Consider the following 20,011-nt stretch of genomic DNA (forward strand, 5'->3'; position numbering starts at 1 on the left):
CTATGCATTGAAACTGCGAACATTTCGAGCCTTTGCACGTGGCCCGTCTCCTAAATTTTTCGAATCAAAATGTTTCTGAATTTTTTGTGAAAATTTTGCACAGCAACCGAAAGTGACAGTTTGTTCCGACTAATATGTTTTTTTTCCAGTTGTTATTTTGAGATTCGCAGACATTTCTTGTATGCAATTTCGGATTTCGATTGAAAAACAAGTCGATTTTGATTTCGAGCAGTTTTGGATTTCGATTTCGAAGTCGAACAAGCTCCCCCTGGTCGAGGTCCGCGACTCATGTTGCGACCGAAATGGGTCGCCGAAATGGACTATCTGCGACCGAAATTCCAGCATCCCACAAGAGGCTTGAGTCACACAAAGTCGCAACATACCTAATTTGGTTCGCGCAAAGTCGCAAGATACCTAATTTGGGTCGCGCAAATCCGCAACATACCTAATTTGGGTCGCGCAAAGTCGCAACATACCTGGTTTGGGTCGCGCAAAATGGCAACATATCGAATTTGGGTCGCGCAAATTCGCAACATACCTCTTTTGGGTCGCGCAAAGTCGCAACATAGCTAATTTGGGTCGCAAAAGGTCCCAACATAGCAAAGTCGCACTATTCGTCGCGCAAAGTCGCAATATGGGTCAAGAAAGCTCGCAGCATGGGTCGCGCAAAGTCTCAACATGAGTCGCACAAAGCTTAAGTATAGGAATTGTTGTCGGATTTTTGTCGGAATACCTAATTTGGGTCGCGCAAAGTCGAAAGATACCTAATTTGGGTCACGCAAAGTCGCAAAATACCTAATTTGGGTGGCACAAAGTCGCAACTTACCTACTTTGGGTCGCGCAAAAACGCAACATAGTTAATTTGGGTCGCACAAAGTCGCAACATAGCTAATTTGGGTCGCACAAAGTCGAAACATAGCTAATTTGGGTCGCACAAAGTCGCAACATAGCTAATTTGGGTCGCACAAAATCACAACATAGCTAATTTGGGTCGCACAAAGTCGCAACTTACCTACTTTGGGTCGCGCAAAAACGCAACATAGTTAATTTGGGTCGCACAAAGTCGCAACATAGCTAATTTGGGTCGCACAAAGTCGAAACATAGCTAATTTGGGTCGCACAAAGTCGCAACATAGCTAATTTGGGTCGCACAAAATCACAACATAGCTAATTTGGGTCGCACAAAGTCGCAACATAGCTAATTTGGGTCGCACAAAGTCACAACTTAGCTAATTTTGGTCTTGCAAAGTTGCAACATAGCTAATTTGGTTCGCTAAAAGTCTCATAATACCCATTTTGAGCCGCAATGGCAGCAACATAAGTCTCCGGTCATAGATGCGCGCATGTGAATGCAGTTTCTGGAAAGCTTTTCCGCACAATTTTTAGTATTTTTTTTTGCTCTGGGGTTTCAAATATTTCATCGCATTGGAGCCCTACTACTTTTTATTTGTATGCAAAAAATCAAAAATTTTCGCGGCGAGAAAAAAAAACAACAGTTTGGATTTTTAGACTTATTTTTTCTGACGAAGAGTTGTTGATGAAATCGATGCGTTTATTCTGATGAAGAGTTGTTAATGAAACCAATGAAATACATTCAGAATATTTTAAATAAAAGCAAGAAAAAACGATAATTAGTTTCAGAATTAAATCCGAAAAGAACCAAGGCTCAAAATCCGAAAACCAAAATATATAAAAATTGCGTTTTTCTTCTGTTTTTTTTTCTATTTTTTTTTCAAAAACGACGTTGTTTTACAAAGAATCTGTGCTATTTGCGCAAAAACCGACTTTTCTTGTTATTATAATAATTTGACAACTAGTTGGCTTACCTCCTACAGGATACCGCAGAGTGCGTTCACAGTCCTGATCTGTCGCGTAAGCCACATCTCCCGTCAGCCGGTTCTTGGTCAGGATCGAACCAGTCACCGGAACGTCATTAAGAACTTCCTGAAATCAGTCGAAGCTTTATTTAGAGAAAAAGTGGGAAAAGTTGATTTTACATTCATGGGCAAGCGGTGTATAACTTTCGCAAAAAAACTAACGACATTGGAAAAGGGTCAATACAAATCAAGTGAAGAGTTGTAGAGTTTAAAAAAATGTGTATTTTAGCTTCAAGAACTAATTTTAATTAAAAAGATCATGACTAAAATAAGCCAAGTTAGCCCAGAAAATTCCACAGTCATCAGTCTTCTAATAAAATAATATATAGTCAAGCAGCAGCAAAGTTATTTCACTCCAGAATAAATTATAGTCATAGCAACTTCAAAATTGTTGTGTTTTGGTTATTTTTTCTGTTAATTCAATTCAAAGTTGTAATTCAAAATAAAATCAAGTTTTACATTTTTGAGTTTCTGTTTTAAACTCATTTCAATTCTTCTTCAAACGGCAAGAACATAGCCGGAGAAAAGTGTAGCAATCTAACGGAGATGGTCCCGGGATGACCAAAAATACTAGTCATACAATTTCGATATATGGAAAAATGCTAGTCATACAGTTTCCATACAATTCAATACGTACAGAAAATTGCATGAAAGGTCTATGATTAGTATTTTTTTCATATATGGAAATTGTATGACTAGCATTTTTCCATAAACCAAAAATATTTATTTTTTACGTTTTAATTTCTCAAAACTTTTTGTTTGTGTTCGTAACCGAACACAAATGACATAAACCTTGATTACTCAAACGTAGTAACCAATGGTTTGGCCGTCTCGCATTAAAAATGCATTGGAAACAGCCTGATTTGTGTTACTTCTGTCTCAGACAAATAATATAACGAAAGTAATGAACTTTTAAATTTTGGCAATAATTTTCAAAGATGATTATTTCTGAAATTTGAATTTTTAATTTACCAGACATTTATCAAGGCATACAAAAAACATGTCATACAAAAAAAAGAGGAGTTTTAAGCGTTTTTGAAAAAAGTTATGAAGAGAAAAGGAAAAAAAATCCAATATTAGTATATCCAGGACTACGTTATACACACAAAAAATTAAATTTTGCATGCAAAAATTTTTTTTCCAAAAAACGTTTGTTTGAATACGAAAATCAATTTGCGGTTGGAAAAAAAACACAAAAAATTTTTGGGGGCACAAAAAATTTTTGTCGTCGCCATCAAAAAAATGCTAGTCATTCAATTTCCATATATGGAAATTGTATGACTAGTGTTTTTTTTCAGAAAACAAAAATAAAAAAAAGTCAAAGTTTTCAGTCGTAGCAGCCCACAAAACGCTTAAATGTTTTGCCAGCAGTTGAATTGATTGTTCAAAGCTTTTTTTTCACAAAAAAAAATTTAAAAAAAAATTCTAATCATACAATTTCCATATATGGAATATGTATGGTAAGCATTTTTTTCATACCATTTTTTTTCCTTTTTTTAATGAAGAGATATCAATTTCGATACCAAAACAACTATAAAATACCTTTGAAACTCGATTAAACTCATTTTGCAAAAATGTATGAAATTTGTATGACTAGCATTTTTCCATAGACTAAGTGTATGAAATTGTATGATTAGCATTTTCGGTCTATGGAGGTCAACCCGGGGTGTTTATTAGCACCCTAGTGGTGCAAATAATTGAAGCTAAAAGTAACCATGCTACCGAAACACAGCTAGCAGCTGATGATTAAGAAACAGTAGTAAAAAAAAAGAAATGAAGCAAACACTCAAAAACTCAGAAGAAATGAACTCAGAGTAAAGGCTTTGAGAGTTTTGCGTGCTTTCTAGTCAGAATATCAGAAGCAGTTTTCTGCCACAACGTTATTCAGTTGCAAACATTGTCTAGGTCAGAAAAACTGGAGCTTTTAAGTTCCTCATAAAAGGCCTTGAAATTAATTTGGTTGATGTAAAAAGTTTTTTTGAAAACAGCCCAATCCCCATCAAAAGTTTCCGGCATATGCCAGTTCCTTCGAATTTTTGAATACTGAACTCTGATTGGCTGACAAAATTTTCGCGCATTTGGTCCTTGCTTAAATAACGCTCCCAGCTAATACAGTTTGCGCGACGTGGAAGTGCAAAATATACAACATATTCCTACCGAGAACTGAGCTAAACTCTAAAAAGCAGCAACATATAAAGACAAGACTGCTCGTATCAGGGCGAATCCCTGAAGGTTCCGACTGCTTTTTAAGGTTTATGGAGCAGTAATAACATTAAAACATTCAATGAATTAAAACAAAATGAAAATTTTTTTTCTAAAATTTGAAATTTTTTATGAAAATCATCCCCCCACACGCCGTATAAAATACAAAAGGATAGATTTCGCTCCTTGTAACAAACCAATTAATGCAAATAAGCTTCTTGTAACCAATTTGGAGCAATTTCTAAGACGGATTAACTCTCCGCTTACGCGTTAATAGCGCGAAATATATCGCGCGTTAATTGTCCCAAAGTGGTCAAAATGGACAAAATGGCAAACTTTAAACCCCCGTAACTTTACAAAAAATGATCAGAGGTAAAATATCTTTTCAAATTTGAGCTCAGGACAACAATACCTTTCGATTGATATATATAAAAAAATTCCGTTAAAAATGGCTAGTTGAAAAGTCGAAATTTGTCTGAAGAAAAAAAAACCACCCCGAGCACAAATATTCCGTCACTTTCGTATCGAAAGTCGGAACAATAAGAATCCTTTAAGCAAATTGAAAATCAAGTTGTCAAGATTTAAAAAGGAATTGCGATTGTTGAGAGCGAATCAGTAGAAATAATTTACTAGGTTTAAACTACTTTGGTAAGTTTTTTTTGGAAGCATAAATTTTGAATGTTTAAAAAATAAATGAAATGCAGCCATATTCAACAATTATTCTGTTAGCTTGAATATCGGCCCTGATTGAAATTTAGAAAAAAATGATTTCGAAGGAAACGAGACAGCTGATGTCGAAGGCGAAGCTCCATTTTTTCTGAATGCCTCTCAGAAGCTATTTTTGATTGAATTTTTTTGTCATTCGTAAGGTATTGTTGTCCTGAGTATAAATTTGAAAAAGTGTTTCACATGTGATCATTTTTTGTAAAGTGATGGGGGTTTAAAGATTGTCTTTTTGACCAATTTGGGACAACTAACGCGCGATATATTTCGCGCTATTAACGCGTAAGCAGAAATTTAATCCGTCTTAGAAATCGTTCCAAGTTGGTTGAAAGAAAATTATTTGCCAGGTTTGTTTTGTTACTATTTGTGCAATTTCTCACTTTGATTTTTTGATGGCGTGTGGGGGTTGATTTTCTCAAAAAATCTCCATCAAAAATCATTTTTTTTACATTTAATTTTATCATGTTATTATTGCTCCATAGACCTTAAAAGGCAATCAGAACATTCGGGTCTTCGCTCTAAAACGAGCAGTCTTGTCTAACTTAAAGATCTCATAAAAAAGGGTGAATTTGGACTATTCATCTTCAATTGACCTAATTTTAGTTTTTAATGAAATATTCTATAACTAGCAGTGGCGGATTTAGAGGGGGGTGGTGGGGACAGGCGCTGAGTCCGTCAGGGATTCGTTAGCTTGAATATCGGCCCTGATTGAAATTTAGAAAAATATGATTTCGAAGGAAACGAGACAACTGATGTCGAAGGCGAAGCTCCAATTTTTCTGAATGCCTCTCAGAAGCTATTTTTTATTGAATTTTTTTGTCATTCGTAAGGTATTGTTGTCCTGAGTATAAATTTGAAAAAGTGTTTCACATGTGATCATTTTTGTAAATTTATGGGGGTTTAAAGATTGTCTTTTTGACCAATTTGGGCAACTAACGCGCGATATATTTCGCGCTAATAACGCGTAAGCAGAAATTTAATCCGTCTTAGAAATCGTTCCAAGTTGGTTGAACGAAAATTATTTGCCAGGTTTGTTTTGTTACTATTTGTGCAATTTCTCACTTTGATTTTTTATGGCGTGTGGGGGTTGATTTTCTCAAAAAATCTCAATCAAAAATCATTTTTTTTACATTTAATTTTATCATGTTATTATTGCTCCATAGACCTTAAAAGGCAATCAGAACATTCAGGTCTTTGCTCTAATACGAGCAGTCTTGTCTAACTTAAAGATCTCATAAAAAAGGGTGAATTTGGACTATTCATCTTCAATTGACCTAATTTTAGTTTTTAATGAAATATTCTATAACTAGCAGTGGCGGATTTAGAGGGGGGTGGTGGGGACAGGCGCTGAGTCCGTCAGGGATTCGTTAGCTTGAATATCGGCCCTGATTGAAATTTAGAAAAATATGATTTCGAAGGAAACGAGACAACTGATGTCGAAGGCGAAGCTCCAATTTTTCTGAATGCCTCTCAGAAGCTATTTTTTATTGAATTTTTTTGTCATTCGTAAGGTATTGTTGTCCTGAGTATAAATTTGAAAAAGTGTTTCACATGTGATCATTTTTGTAAATTTATGGGGGTTTAAAGATTGTCTTTTTGACCAATTTGGGCAACTAACGCGCGATATATTTCGCGCTAATAACGCGTAAGCAGAAATTTAATCCGTCTTAGAAATCGTTCCAAGTTGGTTGAACGAAAATTATTTGCCAGGTTTGTTTTGTTACTATTTGTGCAATTTCTCACTTTGATTTTTTATGGCGTGTGGGGGTTGATTTTCTCAAAAAATCTCAATCAAAAATCATTTTTTTTACATTTAATTTTATCATGTTATTATTGCTCCATAGACCTTAAAAGGCAATCAGAACATTCGGGTCTTCGCTCTAAAACGAGCAGTCTTGTCTAACTTAAAGATCTCATAAAAAAGGGTGAGCTTGGACTATTCATCTTCAATGGACCTAATTTTAGTTTTTAATGAAATATTCTATAACTAGCAGGGGCGGATTTAGAGGGGGGTGGTGGGGGCAGGCGCTTAGTCTGTCAGGGATTCGACCCCCTGCCGACCCAAAATGTCCCCCCTTCGTACTTTTTTGAGATATCCATATTTGGTGACGGACCCTAAAATTTTTCTACTGGCGCCAATACATACTATTTTTGAGGGGGAGCGGGCACCAAAAAAAACGCGATTTTTCAGTCAAATCTTTCCAAAAAGTGCCTAAAACGCTTTTTTGGCCTGTTTTTTTTCAAATTTAAAAAAAGGTCGACAAAATTTTCGAAAAATTTTTGAAAATCCCCCCTCGATAAAAATCTTAGATCCGCCCCTGATAACTAGGGACAATGAATGGAAAGAAGAGTCACGCAAAGCAGGGAAAGATTAGTGTTGGCAAGAATAAAGAGCAAAGATTTTACCAGGTACAGCTGAAATAAAAAGAAAAACCGTCACCTTTGTTGTTAAGAAAAGTATAATTTAATAACATAAGAATCTGCTTAACAAATTAATCGGAACGCGGCAGCGCGTAAACCAAAGCACTTGTCTTATCAATTAAAATCCGTCATGGTTTTTACTGATAGATTCCTATTTCGGATAATCTTCTGATGTTTATCGATGTTTGAGTAAAATAAGTAAAAAGATGAAAATTTCGTTGTTTTCGATACGAAATGAACACATAAACTTGTTGAAAAATGTTTTTGCAACTAACCTGCGATCGGCTGCATACTTCCAGCACCAGGTCTGTAGTGGCAAGATCGACCACTTGGCCTCCACAGAAGGGCTGAAATTAAACTTGAATTCAATAGTTTCTGACAAGTTTTCAAAAAGAGTGGCATCAGTTAAAAAAGCCTAAAATGCTTCGAGTCGAGACCCACGACAACTGATGCACAGCCATTTGATTTCATTTAAGTCTAACTTGGAGAGTTTTGGATCAAATTTTAAAAAGGGATAGCGGGACAGCCTTTATTTGGTGCAATGGGGGGAGGGAGGGTGTGATCGGTTGATTCAAAGAATTTTCACTTTTTTGGCATTTTTTTGCTAAGCTTTTCGCTTGGGAATTTTAGAGCTGCACAATTATAAATAAAAAATTGATTTGTAATCGAGATATGTCACTTCAACCGTGTTCGCTCTACTGTCACTGCATGGTCTCGTTTATACGTGAAATGAACGTTAATAGAAAAAACATCTGTAAAAGTTCCCAGCTGTAGTATTTGCGGAAAAATTAGAATAACAAACTGGTCTCTCGCGTGTCCGGATAAAATTTTTGGGCTCTTTTTTGTCCCTACCCCGCCTGCACTGTTCCCCCCAGCCATTTCACACATCATTTTACGCATCTTTTTAACTATATCCCCCTTCAGGTAGTTAGAAACAAATATCCCACCTAAATAAATCAACGGTTATGCATGAGAGAATTTTATACTTAGTAACGAATCTAATCTCCCCCACCCCCCTTTGCAAAAGGGGATATAAAAAGAGATCCCATCTTTGTACTAAGGGTATCCTTGTTTCTGGTTTAAGGGAAAGAAAGCTGAATTGTTTATCTCTCACCAAAAATAGAAGGCTGACAGCGAGAATCATTTGTCCATAGAAAGAGTGACCCCATCCTCCTTTCCGGACTATGGATGTATGGCCTCCCCATAAGACCACTCCACCTCCTCTCAACATGACTTCACTTTTAGATCGTTCTGTACTAAAAAAAATTAAACCCTAGTTAAACCATTATTTAATCACCCAGGGGCGGATCTAGGATTTTTTTGAGGGGGGGGGGCGGATTTTCAAAAAATTTTTCGAAAATTTTGACGACCTTTTTTTTGTTTAGGTCGACCAAATAGATTTTCCGAGCTCTTGTAAAGCACTAAAAGGTCGCTGTTTTGCCAAATTTTGTGCGCCGCAGGCAAATTTTTGAAAAAACAGGTCAAAAAAGCCGTTTTTAGGCACTTTTTGAAAAATTTTGACAAAAAAATCGCGTTTTTTTTTGGCGCGCTCTCACCCTCAAAGTTAGTATATATTGGCGCCCAAGGCGCCTTTAGAAAAATTTTAGGGTCGGTCGGCATAAAATGGATTTCTTAAAAACTATCAAAGGGGGGACCCTTTGGGTCGGCAGGGGGTCGAATCCCTGAGGGGGGGGGAGGCGTCCGCAACCCCCCGCCCCCCCTAAATCCGCCCCTGTAATCACCTCTACTTAAGATTTTGTGGGTTAAAACATACACTTGATAAAGTTTTTCATTTTAAAGGGACGATTAATAAAATTTTGGGGTTAAAATTTTTGAAGCTCGCAAGCGATGATGAGAAATTTAAATCTATTGTAGCTTTATACAAAAGTTGTTCCTTTTTGACATTGCATTGGGCAATAGCTCCAGTGACATCTTTTCCTTGGAATGTTTTGGCATTTTTGAGAAATTTTATTGAAAATGTTAACCTTGAAGAAGTTCCTTGGTGATAATCTAAACTGATACACGTAATGAATATTTTGAATTATTAATAAGCTGAGTCGCAAAATTGTATTTTTACGATTTTTTTTGCAATTCAAGTCAGATTAATCAACAAACCACAACAATACAAGCATTACTATGAGTACACTGATGGTAAAAACACATGTAATGATCTGATAGTTGGTTTTGGCACTGAAGGCGTTCCAAAAGAAAAAGCTTACTTCAATTTTTCATTCAATTTTCTACAATGTATATATGAATATATTTGAAGCTTTGCTCAGTTTTAAATCTATTAAACCTTTGTCAATTTTAGTTTTTTTTGTCATATTAACTTATTGAAAATAGTCGAACAGTAAACGCAAATATAGACTGTGGTGATTTATTGGCCAAATCAAACTACTTTTTCTCTGTGGTTTTTTTGATATCATGTTGTCATGGTCAATAATAAATAAATAAATAAATGAGGTCTACTTTATTTTTGAACATCTCTGCTGATTAATTAGATTTTCAAGTATCGTTGAAATCATGGGCTTGGCTTTTCAATCAAATTTTAGTGGTAACTGCAATCTATCTGCCTTAGCATGTGTATCGGCTAGCGTGTCTACTTATCAAATGAAAATTATTTTGTTCACCAGTCATTTTTTGACGCTCTAACTTACAAAATATAAATTTTGTTTCCAGATAGGGGAATATAAAATAGAGGAAAGTGAAACTTCGCTCTCTCGCTTTTTAATTAAGTGCGTTTGAAAATTATTTGGGGAAATTATTAAGCGAGCATTACTCGGAATTAGTTTATTGAACACTGTATTCTTGTTCACGAAGACTAATTGATGAGCATTTTCCCCAAATTTTCATAGCCCAACATCAACAGTGAGAAAATCTGGCTGAAACAATACAATTGAAGGTAAAAATGTAAAACAAATTGCTGGGCAAGAAACAGACATGGAAGCCAAAAAAACTGCTTGCTTCAGGGCAAAGCTTGTTCTGCCAGCATTTTAAGGTCTAAGGAGTAGTGTTCGCTTTAAAGAAAAGCAAATATTCCGTCATTTTCTCCGAAAGTTGGAACAACCAGAGAAACTGTATCAAGGCAATGCCTTGAAGGTTTCTACTTACTTTTGGGGTCTATTGAGTAGTGTTTGCTTTACAAAAAAAAACAGATGACCTTTTCCAAAAACAATCAAACTTTTTTTAAAATTATTGCTCAAACGCTTTGTAAAATACAAAATGATTTGTTTCGCATGCAATAAAAAATTAAATTTACAAAAAAGCATGGCTCAATTTGGATCGATGTTTGTTACGGATTGAATCTCTGCTTACGCGTAAATAGTTTGAAATAAATCGACCGTTGATTGTCCCAAAGTAGCGAAAATGGCAATCTCTAAACCTCCAAAATGTTATGAAAAGTTATCACTGCTGAATTTAACGATAATTTGTCAAAATTGCTAGTTAAAAAGTCGAATTTTTTCTGGAGAAAAAAACCACCCGGAGAGCAACTGTCCCCGTCACTTTCTTTAAAAGTCGAAACAACAAAACTGCTGGTATATCAAAGAAAAGCCCTGAGTGTTCCAACTACCCCTCAACCGGGATCAAATATATTTTACATAAGATCATGAACCATAAACAAGACTGCTCGTATCAGGGCGAAGCCCTGAATGTTCCGACTGCCCATTAAGGTTTATGGAGCAGTAATATCATTATAAAATTAAAAGTAATTAAACAAAATGAAATTTTTTTTTCAAAAATTTGAATTTATTTTATAAAAATCATCACCCCACACGCCATAAAAAGTACAAAAGGATAGGTTTCGCTACTTATAACAAATCAATTATGGCAAATAAGCTTCGTTAAACGAATTTGGAACGATTTCTAAGACGGATTAACTCTCCGCTTACGCTTTAATAGCGCGAAATTTATCGCGCGTGAATTGTCCCAAATTGGCCAAAATGGCAATCTTTAAACCCCCATAACTTAACAAAATAACAAAAAATGATCACAGGTGAAATATCTTTTCAAATTTGAGCTGAGAACAACAATACCTTTCGAATGATATAAAAAAATTCGTCAAAAATGGCTAGTTAAAAAGTCGAAATTTGTCTGAAGAAAAAAAACCCACCCCGAGCACAAATATTCCGTTACTTTTGTATCGAAAGTCGGAACAATTATCAAATTTCAAGCGTAGAAAATTGAATCGTACTAAGTTATTGCGTTTAATTTGCTTGCCTGAGTTCAATTTGGAACATTTTTGTAGTGCGGGATGATTCACCACGCATAAACAATCTTCGTTACAATTTCAGTCTCATCAAAAAAGCTTCAAAACGCACATAAATAAGGCAATTTTCAAATTCTGAGGTAAAAACATTTCTTTACATAAGAACTCAGGAGGTCGACATTTTCAATGAAAAATTGTGTGAACAACTCATTTCGATTGCCAAAAATTGACGGAATAAAAAAGTAATTCAAACATAATTATGAATTTTGAAAACGCTTAACTTGAAAGCCTTAAATCCATTGAGCATTGAGAAAATTTATGGAATTTTTTTGATACTAGCACTACTGGCTTCAAAGAAATCAGCGAATCAGCCTTTAACGAAATCAAAAATTAGGTCAAAAGTTTACACTGACAAAAAAAAACTGAAATTTGACACACTTACCCAGAATTTTGATGTATTTGGCAGAATTTTTTGGCAATACATTGACAATTTTTATCAAAGTTACTCGTAACATCGATAATTTTTAATAAAATTAATCGGCAATATTGAATTTTCGCTTGTAAGTTAATTTGCAATTTAAAAATGGACTCTGAATTACAGCAAAAAAAAATATTAAATTTTATGGAGGATAAACAGGAGGAACAATTGGATGATGAAAGACCTCTGAGAGAATAGACGACTGAGAGACATCTGCTATAATTCTGTGTACAATAATGGTAATAAAGGTAGCAGAAAGAAATATAATTTTTGGTTAATATCTGAACACAAGCAAGTTGTATTCGCCTGCCAGCTCTGATCCAGCTAACTGACCGCGTCGTATTCTCTGTTGTCTGGAAGATGAAACAAAATAAAAAACGCTAATAACAAAATAATTTACCATGCACTTGGACACAATATCTGCTTGTTTGCTTTTAATGCGTGCATGTTTTCTACTGGACATAGACAATGGCGTTTAACTTGATGCAGAAAGATAAACATTATAAAGAGAAAATAGGATTTTTATCAATGTTTCTATGTGTTTTTTTTGTTGAAATTGGATTTTTTTTGTTAAGTTGGATTATTGTTGATTTTTATAGACTGAATAACGCCATAAATGCAAAAAGCAGATGCAGAATTTAGAAGATAAAAAATCTGTCTCAGATTTTGAAAGAAACAAGTAACTAACTGAGGATCTGCAATCATTCAAATGCGAAAAACGGTGATTTAAATAGAGCATTGAACATCTTTAAAATCTCAAATCAGTTTTTTTTTCAATAAAAATGGATGAATAATTAATGAATTTGCCTTGCAGTTGTTGTAAGCGTTCTTGGAGTTTAGAAAACACTCATCAATAGTAAAAGCAAACCGTTTGAACAGTTTTGGAACAGAAAAAAAGGAGGGATATAAAGCTGCTTAAATTTTGCTGGATAAAATCAGATTCGTTCAATTAAATCTAAAAACAATCAGTTATTTTGGCACACAAAACTGTACCGCTCTAGACAAGATAAAAAAAATGGAAATCATTCATATTGACAAAGCAATTTTTTTTTGCTTCAAAGCGAAAACTAGTTCACCATTTTTAATGCTTTCGGAACCCACAGCAAGAAACGTTATTCAATGGAGTAAAGTTAAAAATGGCCGGCCGGAATAGCAATTCAAATCCAGAATAATTTTTTTTTTCATTTAGTTTGATATTTCCACTTAAAGTTGCCATAAATCTGCTTACAAGTTAACGTTTTTTTTCAAACACGTGAATAGAACAAAATTCGATGAAGTAACACTATGAATGATCCCATATGGTAAAAATTTTTGTACAATGAAAGCTTCGTTTTGCAAAAGCAGTCTTATAAAACACTATTATAAACAATACAGCATTTTGAACATTGTGACGAAAACAATTAGCAAAATATTTGATACACATTAAGTGGTTTGTTTGAATGTTTTAGCTGGAATAGCCGATTCATTCATTATTTGGGATTTGCTCCGTTGGTTTTTGGTTTCAACCTCCAGTTACGATGTAGATGCAAACAAAACAACCATCAATTTATTGTGCTACGTCTACAAAAAACTGAAGCGAGGAAGTCTGAGCTATTTACTGAAATTGAATCATTCATTTTATTCAGAAAATCTATTTTAATACACGGACAGCTGGTTCCTGTCTAAGTAGCACAAAAAGTTCCAACCACAGTAAAAAAAAAATTATATCATATTGTGTGTTTCTGCAACCCGGTGGTGAGAGAGAGAGAGAGAGAGAGAGAGAGAGATAAAGTTTGGCCTGCAATAATTTTGGGTGACGTCAATAAATTACATGTAATCGAAAAAAAAAAGTTTTTTCTCGAAGAACTCAAAACAGTTCGAAAAACAAATATAAATACATTTTTGAAAATTTTGTTGTTATTTTTTTAATACTCCTAAGACACTATAAAGACCCTATTTTGAACAATTTGAGGAAAATTTTTGAAAAAAAAGAGGAAAAAAAGCCGCTTTTGGGCAATATTTGGAAAATTTTAACCAAAAAGATATCATTTTTGGCGCGCTCCCCTTCAAAACGCTCCCCTTCAAAGGGTTGGATCTCATGAAAAAAACCAAAGGGGGGACGCTTTGGTTGGTGAGGGGGTCGAATCCCTGAGAGAGAGGGGCGTTCGAGTATTAATTTTTTGAACAAGCCGCTAAAAAGCTTCGCAAAGTAAATTCAATGGAGTTAACGAACTGCTTAGATCAAATTAAAAAAAAACCTCAATAAGCCTATTGTAGATAAGACTTCCTCGCTCGCACTATTGGCTAAAAATTTACGCTAAAACTCAAAAATAAAACCAATTTTTCTGGACACTGAGAAATGTTTTTGAAAATTCTTTATATTTGTTCGCGTTTTGACTAAAAATGCTATAGTATGAAAAATTATTCAACCCATTCTGATGATGGATGCCATTCAATTAGCTGTTTTAATTTTTGAAATTAAGGAATTGATTTTTCAAAAACTTTCGTTTTTAAGATATCAGCGAAGCCCAAAAAATTTTTGAACTCCTTTTCCTTATTGATACTCTCATTTTATTTGTTTGTCCAACTAGTGTTGATTTGCGTTTTTGGCAATAAAAACTGCCAAAAAAGTCTGGTCGGCAAATTGAAGAAAGAGTTTCTTCAATTTTATTTATGTGAATTTCGAAGACTTGCTTTATTTTTTTAAGACATTATCAAATTTTTCTAGGAAAATCAACAATTGGATTTAGATTAAAAAAACTCAGAAAAAACCAAACATGTTTCGTCAAGATTCATCATTGCGAGACCAAATATGCAATGTTTGGCACTCCAAATACCAATTTAAAAAAATTTTGAAATAAGAAATAGAAAATCTTTATTCTTTATCAAATGGTACTAAGAAAAATTATCTGAAACACAGAGGTGAAGCGTCACATAGCACGCAAAAGCAAGAAAACAATTTCAATAAAAAACGGGAAGATAAGCTCGATTAATAAATTTTTTGCTTTCAATGATGTTGAATTCCTTGATATTATGAATATCTTATCTGTGCAATGTGGCTTTACTGACTTCCATGATTAGTAATTAATCTAGCACAGAAGCCGAAAGAAGCTTTGCTTCAGTTGCCATACGACGGAGGCGAAGTTTGAAAGCTAGCGAATAGAAAACTAAAAGGAAAAACTAAATGGAATATGAAAGTTACGATTTTTTTTTCGGAAAAATGACAGTTTCATTTTTCTAAAAATAGTAACTACATCCAGCAACATTAAGCAAGTTTCCAGCGTTTACTGAGATGCTACTTATCGGCAATTCGCGGTTACTTGCCAATTATGCTGAAAGCAAAAAAAGCATTAAATTTTTGTAATGGAAAAGTTTGAGCGACTAAGTTTGACCTTCAGTTTTTTTACCACAAGCAGTCTGATTTATGTAGAACAAAAAAAATCGTTTGATTACTTCCAAATGATACAAAATAAGTTGTCTAAGCCGACAACTCTTAAACCCCAACTAACAAGGCCGAGAAAACTTCTAGACAAAAAAAATATGAGAATAAAATATTCCAGTCAGGTTGAGTATGTTTACAAGCGAACAGAATTAAATAACAACAATTTTATCAACATGAAAATCAACTGAAACACAAAAGCCGACAAAGCCTAAGAAAGCCTAAGAAAGCCTTTGAACCGTAAAGCCTCGAACTTGTTACGGTTCAATAAAAAAGGTACTTTTAGGTTTGTAAGAAATTATGTTTATGAAAAAAGTACATTTCCGATTCAAATAACAGGCAGAAAAAATGCACACTAATCTTTCGTTTACTCTATATGAATCTTTCACGTGATACATGCAGATTTGTTTTTAAATACGATGTAAGAGGTTGAGTGATTCATATTGTAGCAGATTTTTCAATTTTTGTGATTCGGACTGCAAAAAAATTTCAAAACAGTGTAAAAATTTTGTATCTCGAACTTTCGATTTCAGAGGAACTTCTAGCGCTAGTCTAGCGTAAAAATTTCGAATGCTTTATCAAGGCGAAGGACACAAAAACAATGGGTGTTTTTTTACGAGTTTCAAACAAATGTCTTTCTTATTTGTTTTTTAAATTCTATGAGATTTATACAACTAACACTTTTTGATGAAACTAACCCAAATTGAATTAATAGATTTTTTTAGTTAGCTGAGAATTCTTAGATTTTGAGTGCTTTTTTGGGCTTCTGGAAGGCTCATTTTTCATGAGAATAGTTCAACTTCAAATAAATCAGCAATCAAGCCCAAAAATTGAAACTTGAACGTGATATTTTTCCGGTTTTATTCTGATTATTTTATTCAAGGATAAGTTGCCTTGTTCAACAGCATTCAATTATTGTAGCCAGAAATGGCAATGGGTCGATATTTTGCTGCCCAGGCAGGGCGGCCCGCGATTGAATTTCTTGGCCCGTTAGCAGTCCATTGCAAAGAATTTCTTGGCTCGTTGCACCCAGGATGCTTATACACTGCTAAAAACATAGTTCAGAAGGAAAATAAATAAATAAAAATGAAAAAATTCAAAAAATTCATGTACTTACTATAGACCAGAAGATAAAGCTTCGGCCTATTGCTGCCCGTTGACTTTTTTTGAGACTGCGGCCCAGGCCCCACCCATTGCCATTTCTGATTGATTATAGCATTGTTGCCAACAATTTATATTTTCAGAATTTTCGGAAAGACAAATCGAATAAATAACAAGGTCAACAGCCAGTTGGAGAAAAAAACAATAAACGCAAAGACACAGAAAAATGGACTTGTTTTTTCGAAAAAAAAAATTCAAATTTTAAAGATATGGCTTTTAAGCTCCAAAAAATTTAACAGCAATTTGAGATAGTTATTTTTTTGATGAACTTGGGTCAAATGACAGGAACAGGATCAAAACGTAAAGTTGACTTTTTGGTGGAACAACTGAAAATTAAAAACAAATTCTAAACTAAAAGTTGTTCACTTTTTTGTGACTGACAGTTAGAAAAATGCAATGAACGTAAGGAAACAGAGAATGATTTTTTTGAAAAATAGTTCGAATTTCGAATTTCAAAGAAAAAAATTATGCCCTTAAAACTATTCGAAATAATAGAACAATTCATGACAGGCACTTTTTTGATAACACATTATAACAAAATTTGCAAACACTGGAGATCAATTAGTAATTCTTTTCACTTGGAGATCTAAAAACCAATTTCCACTTTGGAAACTAAAAAAGAATCACGTTTTTCGTCACCTTTTCACGTTTGCTATTCTATAGAGGAGTTTGTCTTTGTTTGAACAAAAGAATTGAACAGTATTTAGTCTCTTAGCTTTTTTCCTTCCACCTGCGACCTTTTATTAGTGAAAAATTTGTTTATTTGGTTCGACTGTTAAAAAACTTGATCCGACTTGGAAACGTGGTCCGACTTGATGTATGAAGTATTGAGGTTATAGAAAGCATATTTACGTCTTCATTTTTGACCCAGTAAAAGAACTCGTTCAAACATAAAAAATGAAGCTCATGCGAGGTGGGGGAAAAGAAAAGAGCGCGACTCCTAATAATCAACCCTCAATCCTCACTCAAACAATAGATCAAAGACCACAGAAGAGCTTAAATCTAAACTCTCCATGCTAACTATTTGACTCCATAAAAGTACACCGCTTTCAATGTGCGAATAAAAAAAACCTGCTCTTGTGTACAAACAAAAAAGAATTAAAAAATGAAACTCCGACAAAACAAGCAGACAAAATTTAGTTCAATTTTCCGTCGATTTTTTGAATTCATACTACAAAAAAATAAGGTCCAACTGGTATTTGAACTCCTGAACATTAACTGCAACAGCAGCCGCGTTTTTTTAGGCCTGGAACTTATTCAGAGTTAATCAGGAAGCTTCAAGATTGAAGGTTCAAGTTCCTGATCCCAATAAAGTTTCTTGATCCCGATTACAAGACACTTGCTGATTACAAGACACTTGCTCTCGCAAGTAGTGTATATACACATTACCGGCAGAATTAAATGATCTTTTTTCTTTCGGCTCTTCTTTAGGTCTTCAAAACGTTACCATAGATGTCCGTCATTGATAGCGTCATATGAAGTCGAGTGATAGATAATTCTTGCAGATTTTTCAACGTTCAAGATTACTGCGATGAGACTTCAGAAGTCAGCTAATTTCGATTTTCTATTGCAGATCACCTCCAGGCGCTGGTCCAGCATGAAAATGTCGAACGCATTTTCGTGTTTTTTTTTATTTCGAGTTGCAAACAAACATGTTATCTTATCTCTTTGAATTCCATGAACCTTATGATTGAAACATTTTCACAAAACCAATACAAATTGAAACAACTGGATCATTATAAAAATTTTTTTACTTAGCTGGTAATTCTAACACTTAAGTCATTTTTGAAACTCCAGCGTTCTTTTTTGGTGCCTGTTGAATTTTTGTTATTCGTGAGTAATTTTATTTTCTTTAGCAAATGAAAACCTGACTTTAATTTTACAAGAAATCAAAAATCATATTTGAGTGTGAACAGTCTTCTGACTTTTTCTTATTAAAAGAAAATTTAAAAAAAACAATACACTTATATATATGATAAATTACTTCGCTCATTAACTCCTAATGATTGTAGCATTGTTACAAATTGTTGATGTATGCAAAAATTTCAGAAAAACAGATAAAAAAGAAAATCAAAAAATGTATTGATAGGATGTCATTTTTACATAAGACTTGTACATTTAATAATTTACAATATTTTTACACACTAATGGTGGGTTTCATTCAACTTCTGTACAGATGAAGTAACTATTTACAATCAATTTTAAAGGCGAATACTAATGCTGATGCTATATTACGCAGCTGAATTGTAAGCACGGATAAATTTAACGACCCATTTAATTTCTATATTTCTTACATCAATTATTCAACTTAAATTCGATAAGTCTTTCAAGGCTCTATCTCACAATTCGCACTTCTTCCAACTTAAACTTCTGAGTTTTCATTCTGTCTAATTGCAATTTCTTCGTCATTTTTTTCCGGTTGTTCTTTTTAGTTCAGATTTGCTCACGTCGTTGCAATGAAGTCGGTTCTGGAGTGGTGTCTATTCATTGGAGCTGTTTTCATTATTGGCTGCTCCACTGTCCTGTGTTGACTGTAGTCCTGCAGCTATAGCCAGAGCCTGTTTCACCTGGTCCCCATCCAGTCTAGAGACAGAGTGAGCTGGCATCACAGTACCACACATGGGACAACCACCTTCACTTTCCAGAAAACTACAAAAAGAAACATAATAACTTGTCAAGACTTTCAGCAGAAGCGATAGAAATATAACAAGGATAACCTCCGGTTGCAGTGCAAATAGCACAGAAAGTTCCGACCACCATAATAAACTCCCACCACAACAAAAAAAAATCAGAAGTAAAGACAAAATTATTAGAAGGAAACTGTTTTCCACAATTAGTGGTACAGCTATTCTTTATTTTCGCCGAGGATGACTGAATAATGTGAACAAAAAACGAAGAACAGAAGTGATCATTGATAAAAAAAAACACAATGTTGAAATTATAGACGCACTGTTAGACTCTCATCAAAATTCGTCTAATCTAAATTAATCTGAACCTGTTTTTCTCGACATAGAGAAATTTTTTTTCAAATTTTCCCTTTTAGATCCCGGATCACAACCAAAGAGCTTTAATATGATAACATTTGACTCCCTAGAGGCAGTCAAAATTGGCTGAACACAACCGACGCGAAACCGAGATTGTCGGAACAATAATTATTTTCAGAAAACTTGAAAATTTCGCCCAAAAGTTTTGTATTACTGTGATTAAGGAGTTTTAGCTGCAAACAAAAGTGATTTTTCTGACAAATAAATAAATTTTGTGCCCTGAATTTGAAAAGCACTAAGAATGAAAGATTTCATAAATTATAAATTTTTCGGGAAACCCAAACTGCTTTTTTTAACTACTCACGCCTGGAACTCTGTGAATATAGCCGGGAAGCCACACTTTTCCACAGGACACACGGTCCAGTTGTCCTTCACCAAGTGACGGCCCTGAAATAACAGTAAGTTTTCCTATTAACTGAGCAGAACTTGCAGCCTGTTAACAAACAGGTAGATTTTTTCTAATTATATTCTGCTCTGTGC

At 34.3% G+C, this 20,011-nt stretch overlaps 2 protein-coding genes across 5 annotated transcripts in view; both read right to left on the minus strand.

Moving 5' to 3' along the window:
* The window catches only part of LOC134846573 (uncharacterized), a 99,117-nt gene extending 91,903 nt beyond the window's left edge, over nt 1–7,214 (minus strand). Inside the window, exons 1-2 of the mRNA XM_063863957.1 lie at nt 7,209–7,214; nt 1,827–1,944 (exon numbers count right to left, since the gene is read on the minus strand). The gene's annotated coding sequence lies outside the window, so the exon portion shown is untranslated. The remainder of the gene's footprint in view (nt 1–1,826; nt 1,945–7,208) is intronic.
* Nucleotides 1–20,011, minus strand: part of LOC134846985 (WD repeat-containing protein 19-like) — a 107,313-nt gene that overhangs the window by 2,158 nt on the left and 85,144 nt on the right. For 3 of the 4 annotated variants that reach the window (XM_063864460.1, XM_063864459.1, XM_063864457.1), the window contains 2 exons: nt 19,836–19,918; nt 18,553–19,136 (listed from right to left, as the gene is read on the minus strand). The exons of the other annotated variant lie outside the window; for it this stretch is intronic. In XM_063864460.1, the coding sequence (XP_063720530.1) occupies nt 18,968–19,136; nt 19,836–19,918 (252 nt within the window). In that variant the 3' untranslated portion in view covers nt 18,553–18,967. Of the gene's footprint in view, nt 1–18,552; nt 19,137–19,835; nt 19,919–20,011 lie in introns of those variants that run through there. 4 annotated transcript variants of the gene reach the window in all.

The sequence above is a fragment of the Symsagittifera roscoffensis genome, chromosome 5, assembly GCF_963678635.1.
Source record: "Symsagittifera roscoffensis chromosome 5, txSymRosc1.1, whole genome shotgun sequence".
NCBI lineage: Eukaryota > Metazoa > Xenacoelomorpha > Acoela > Convolutidae > Symsagittifera > Symsagittifera roscoffensis.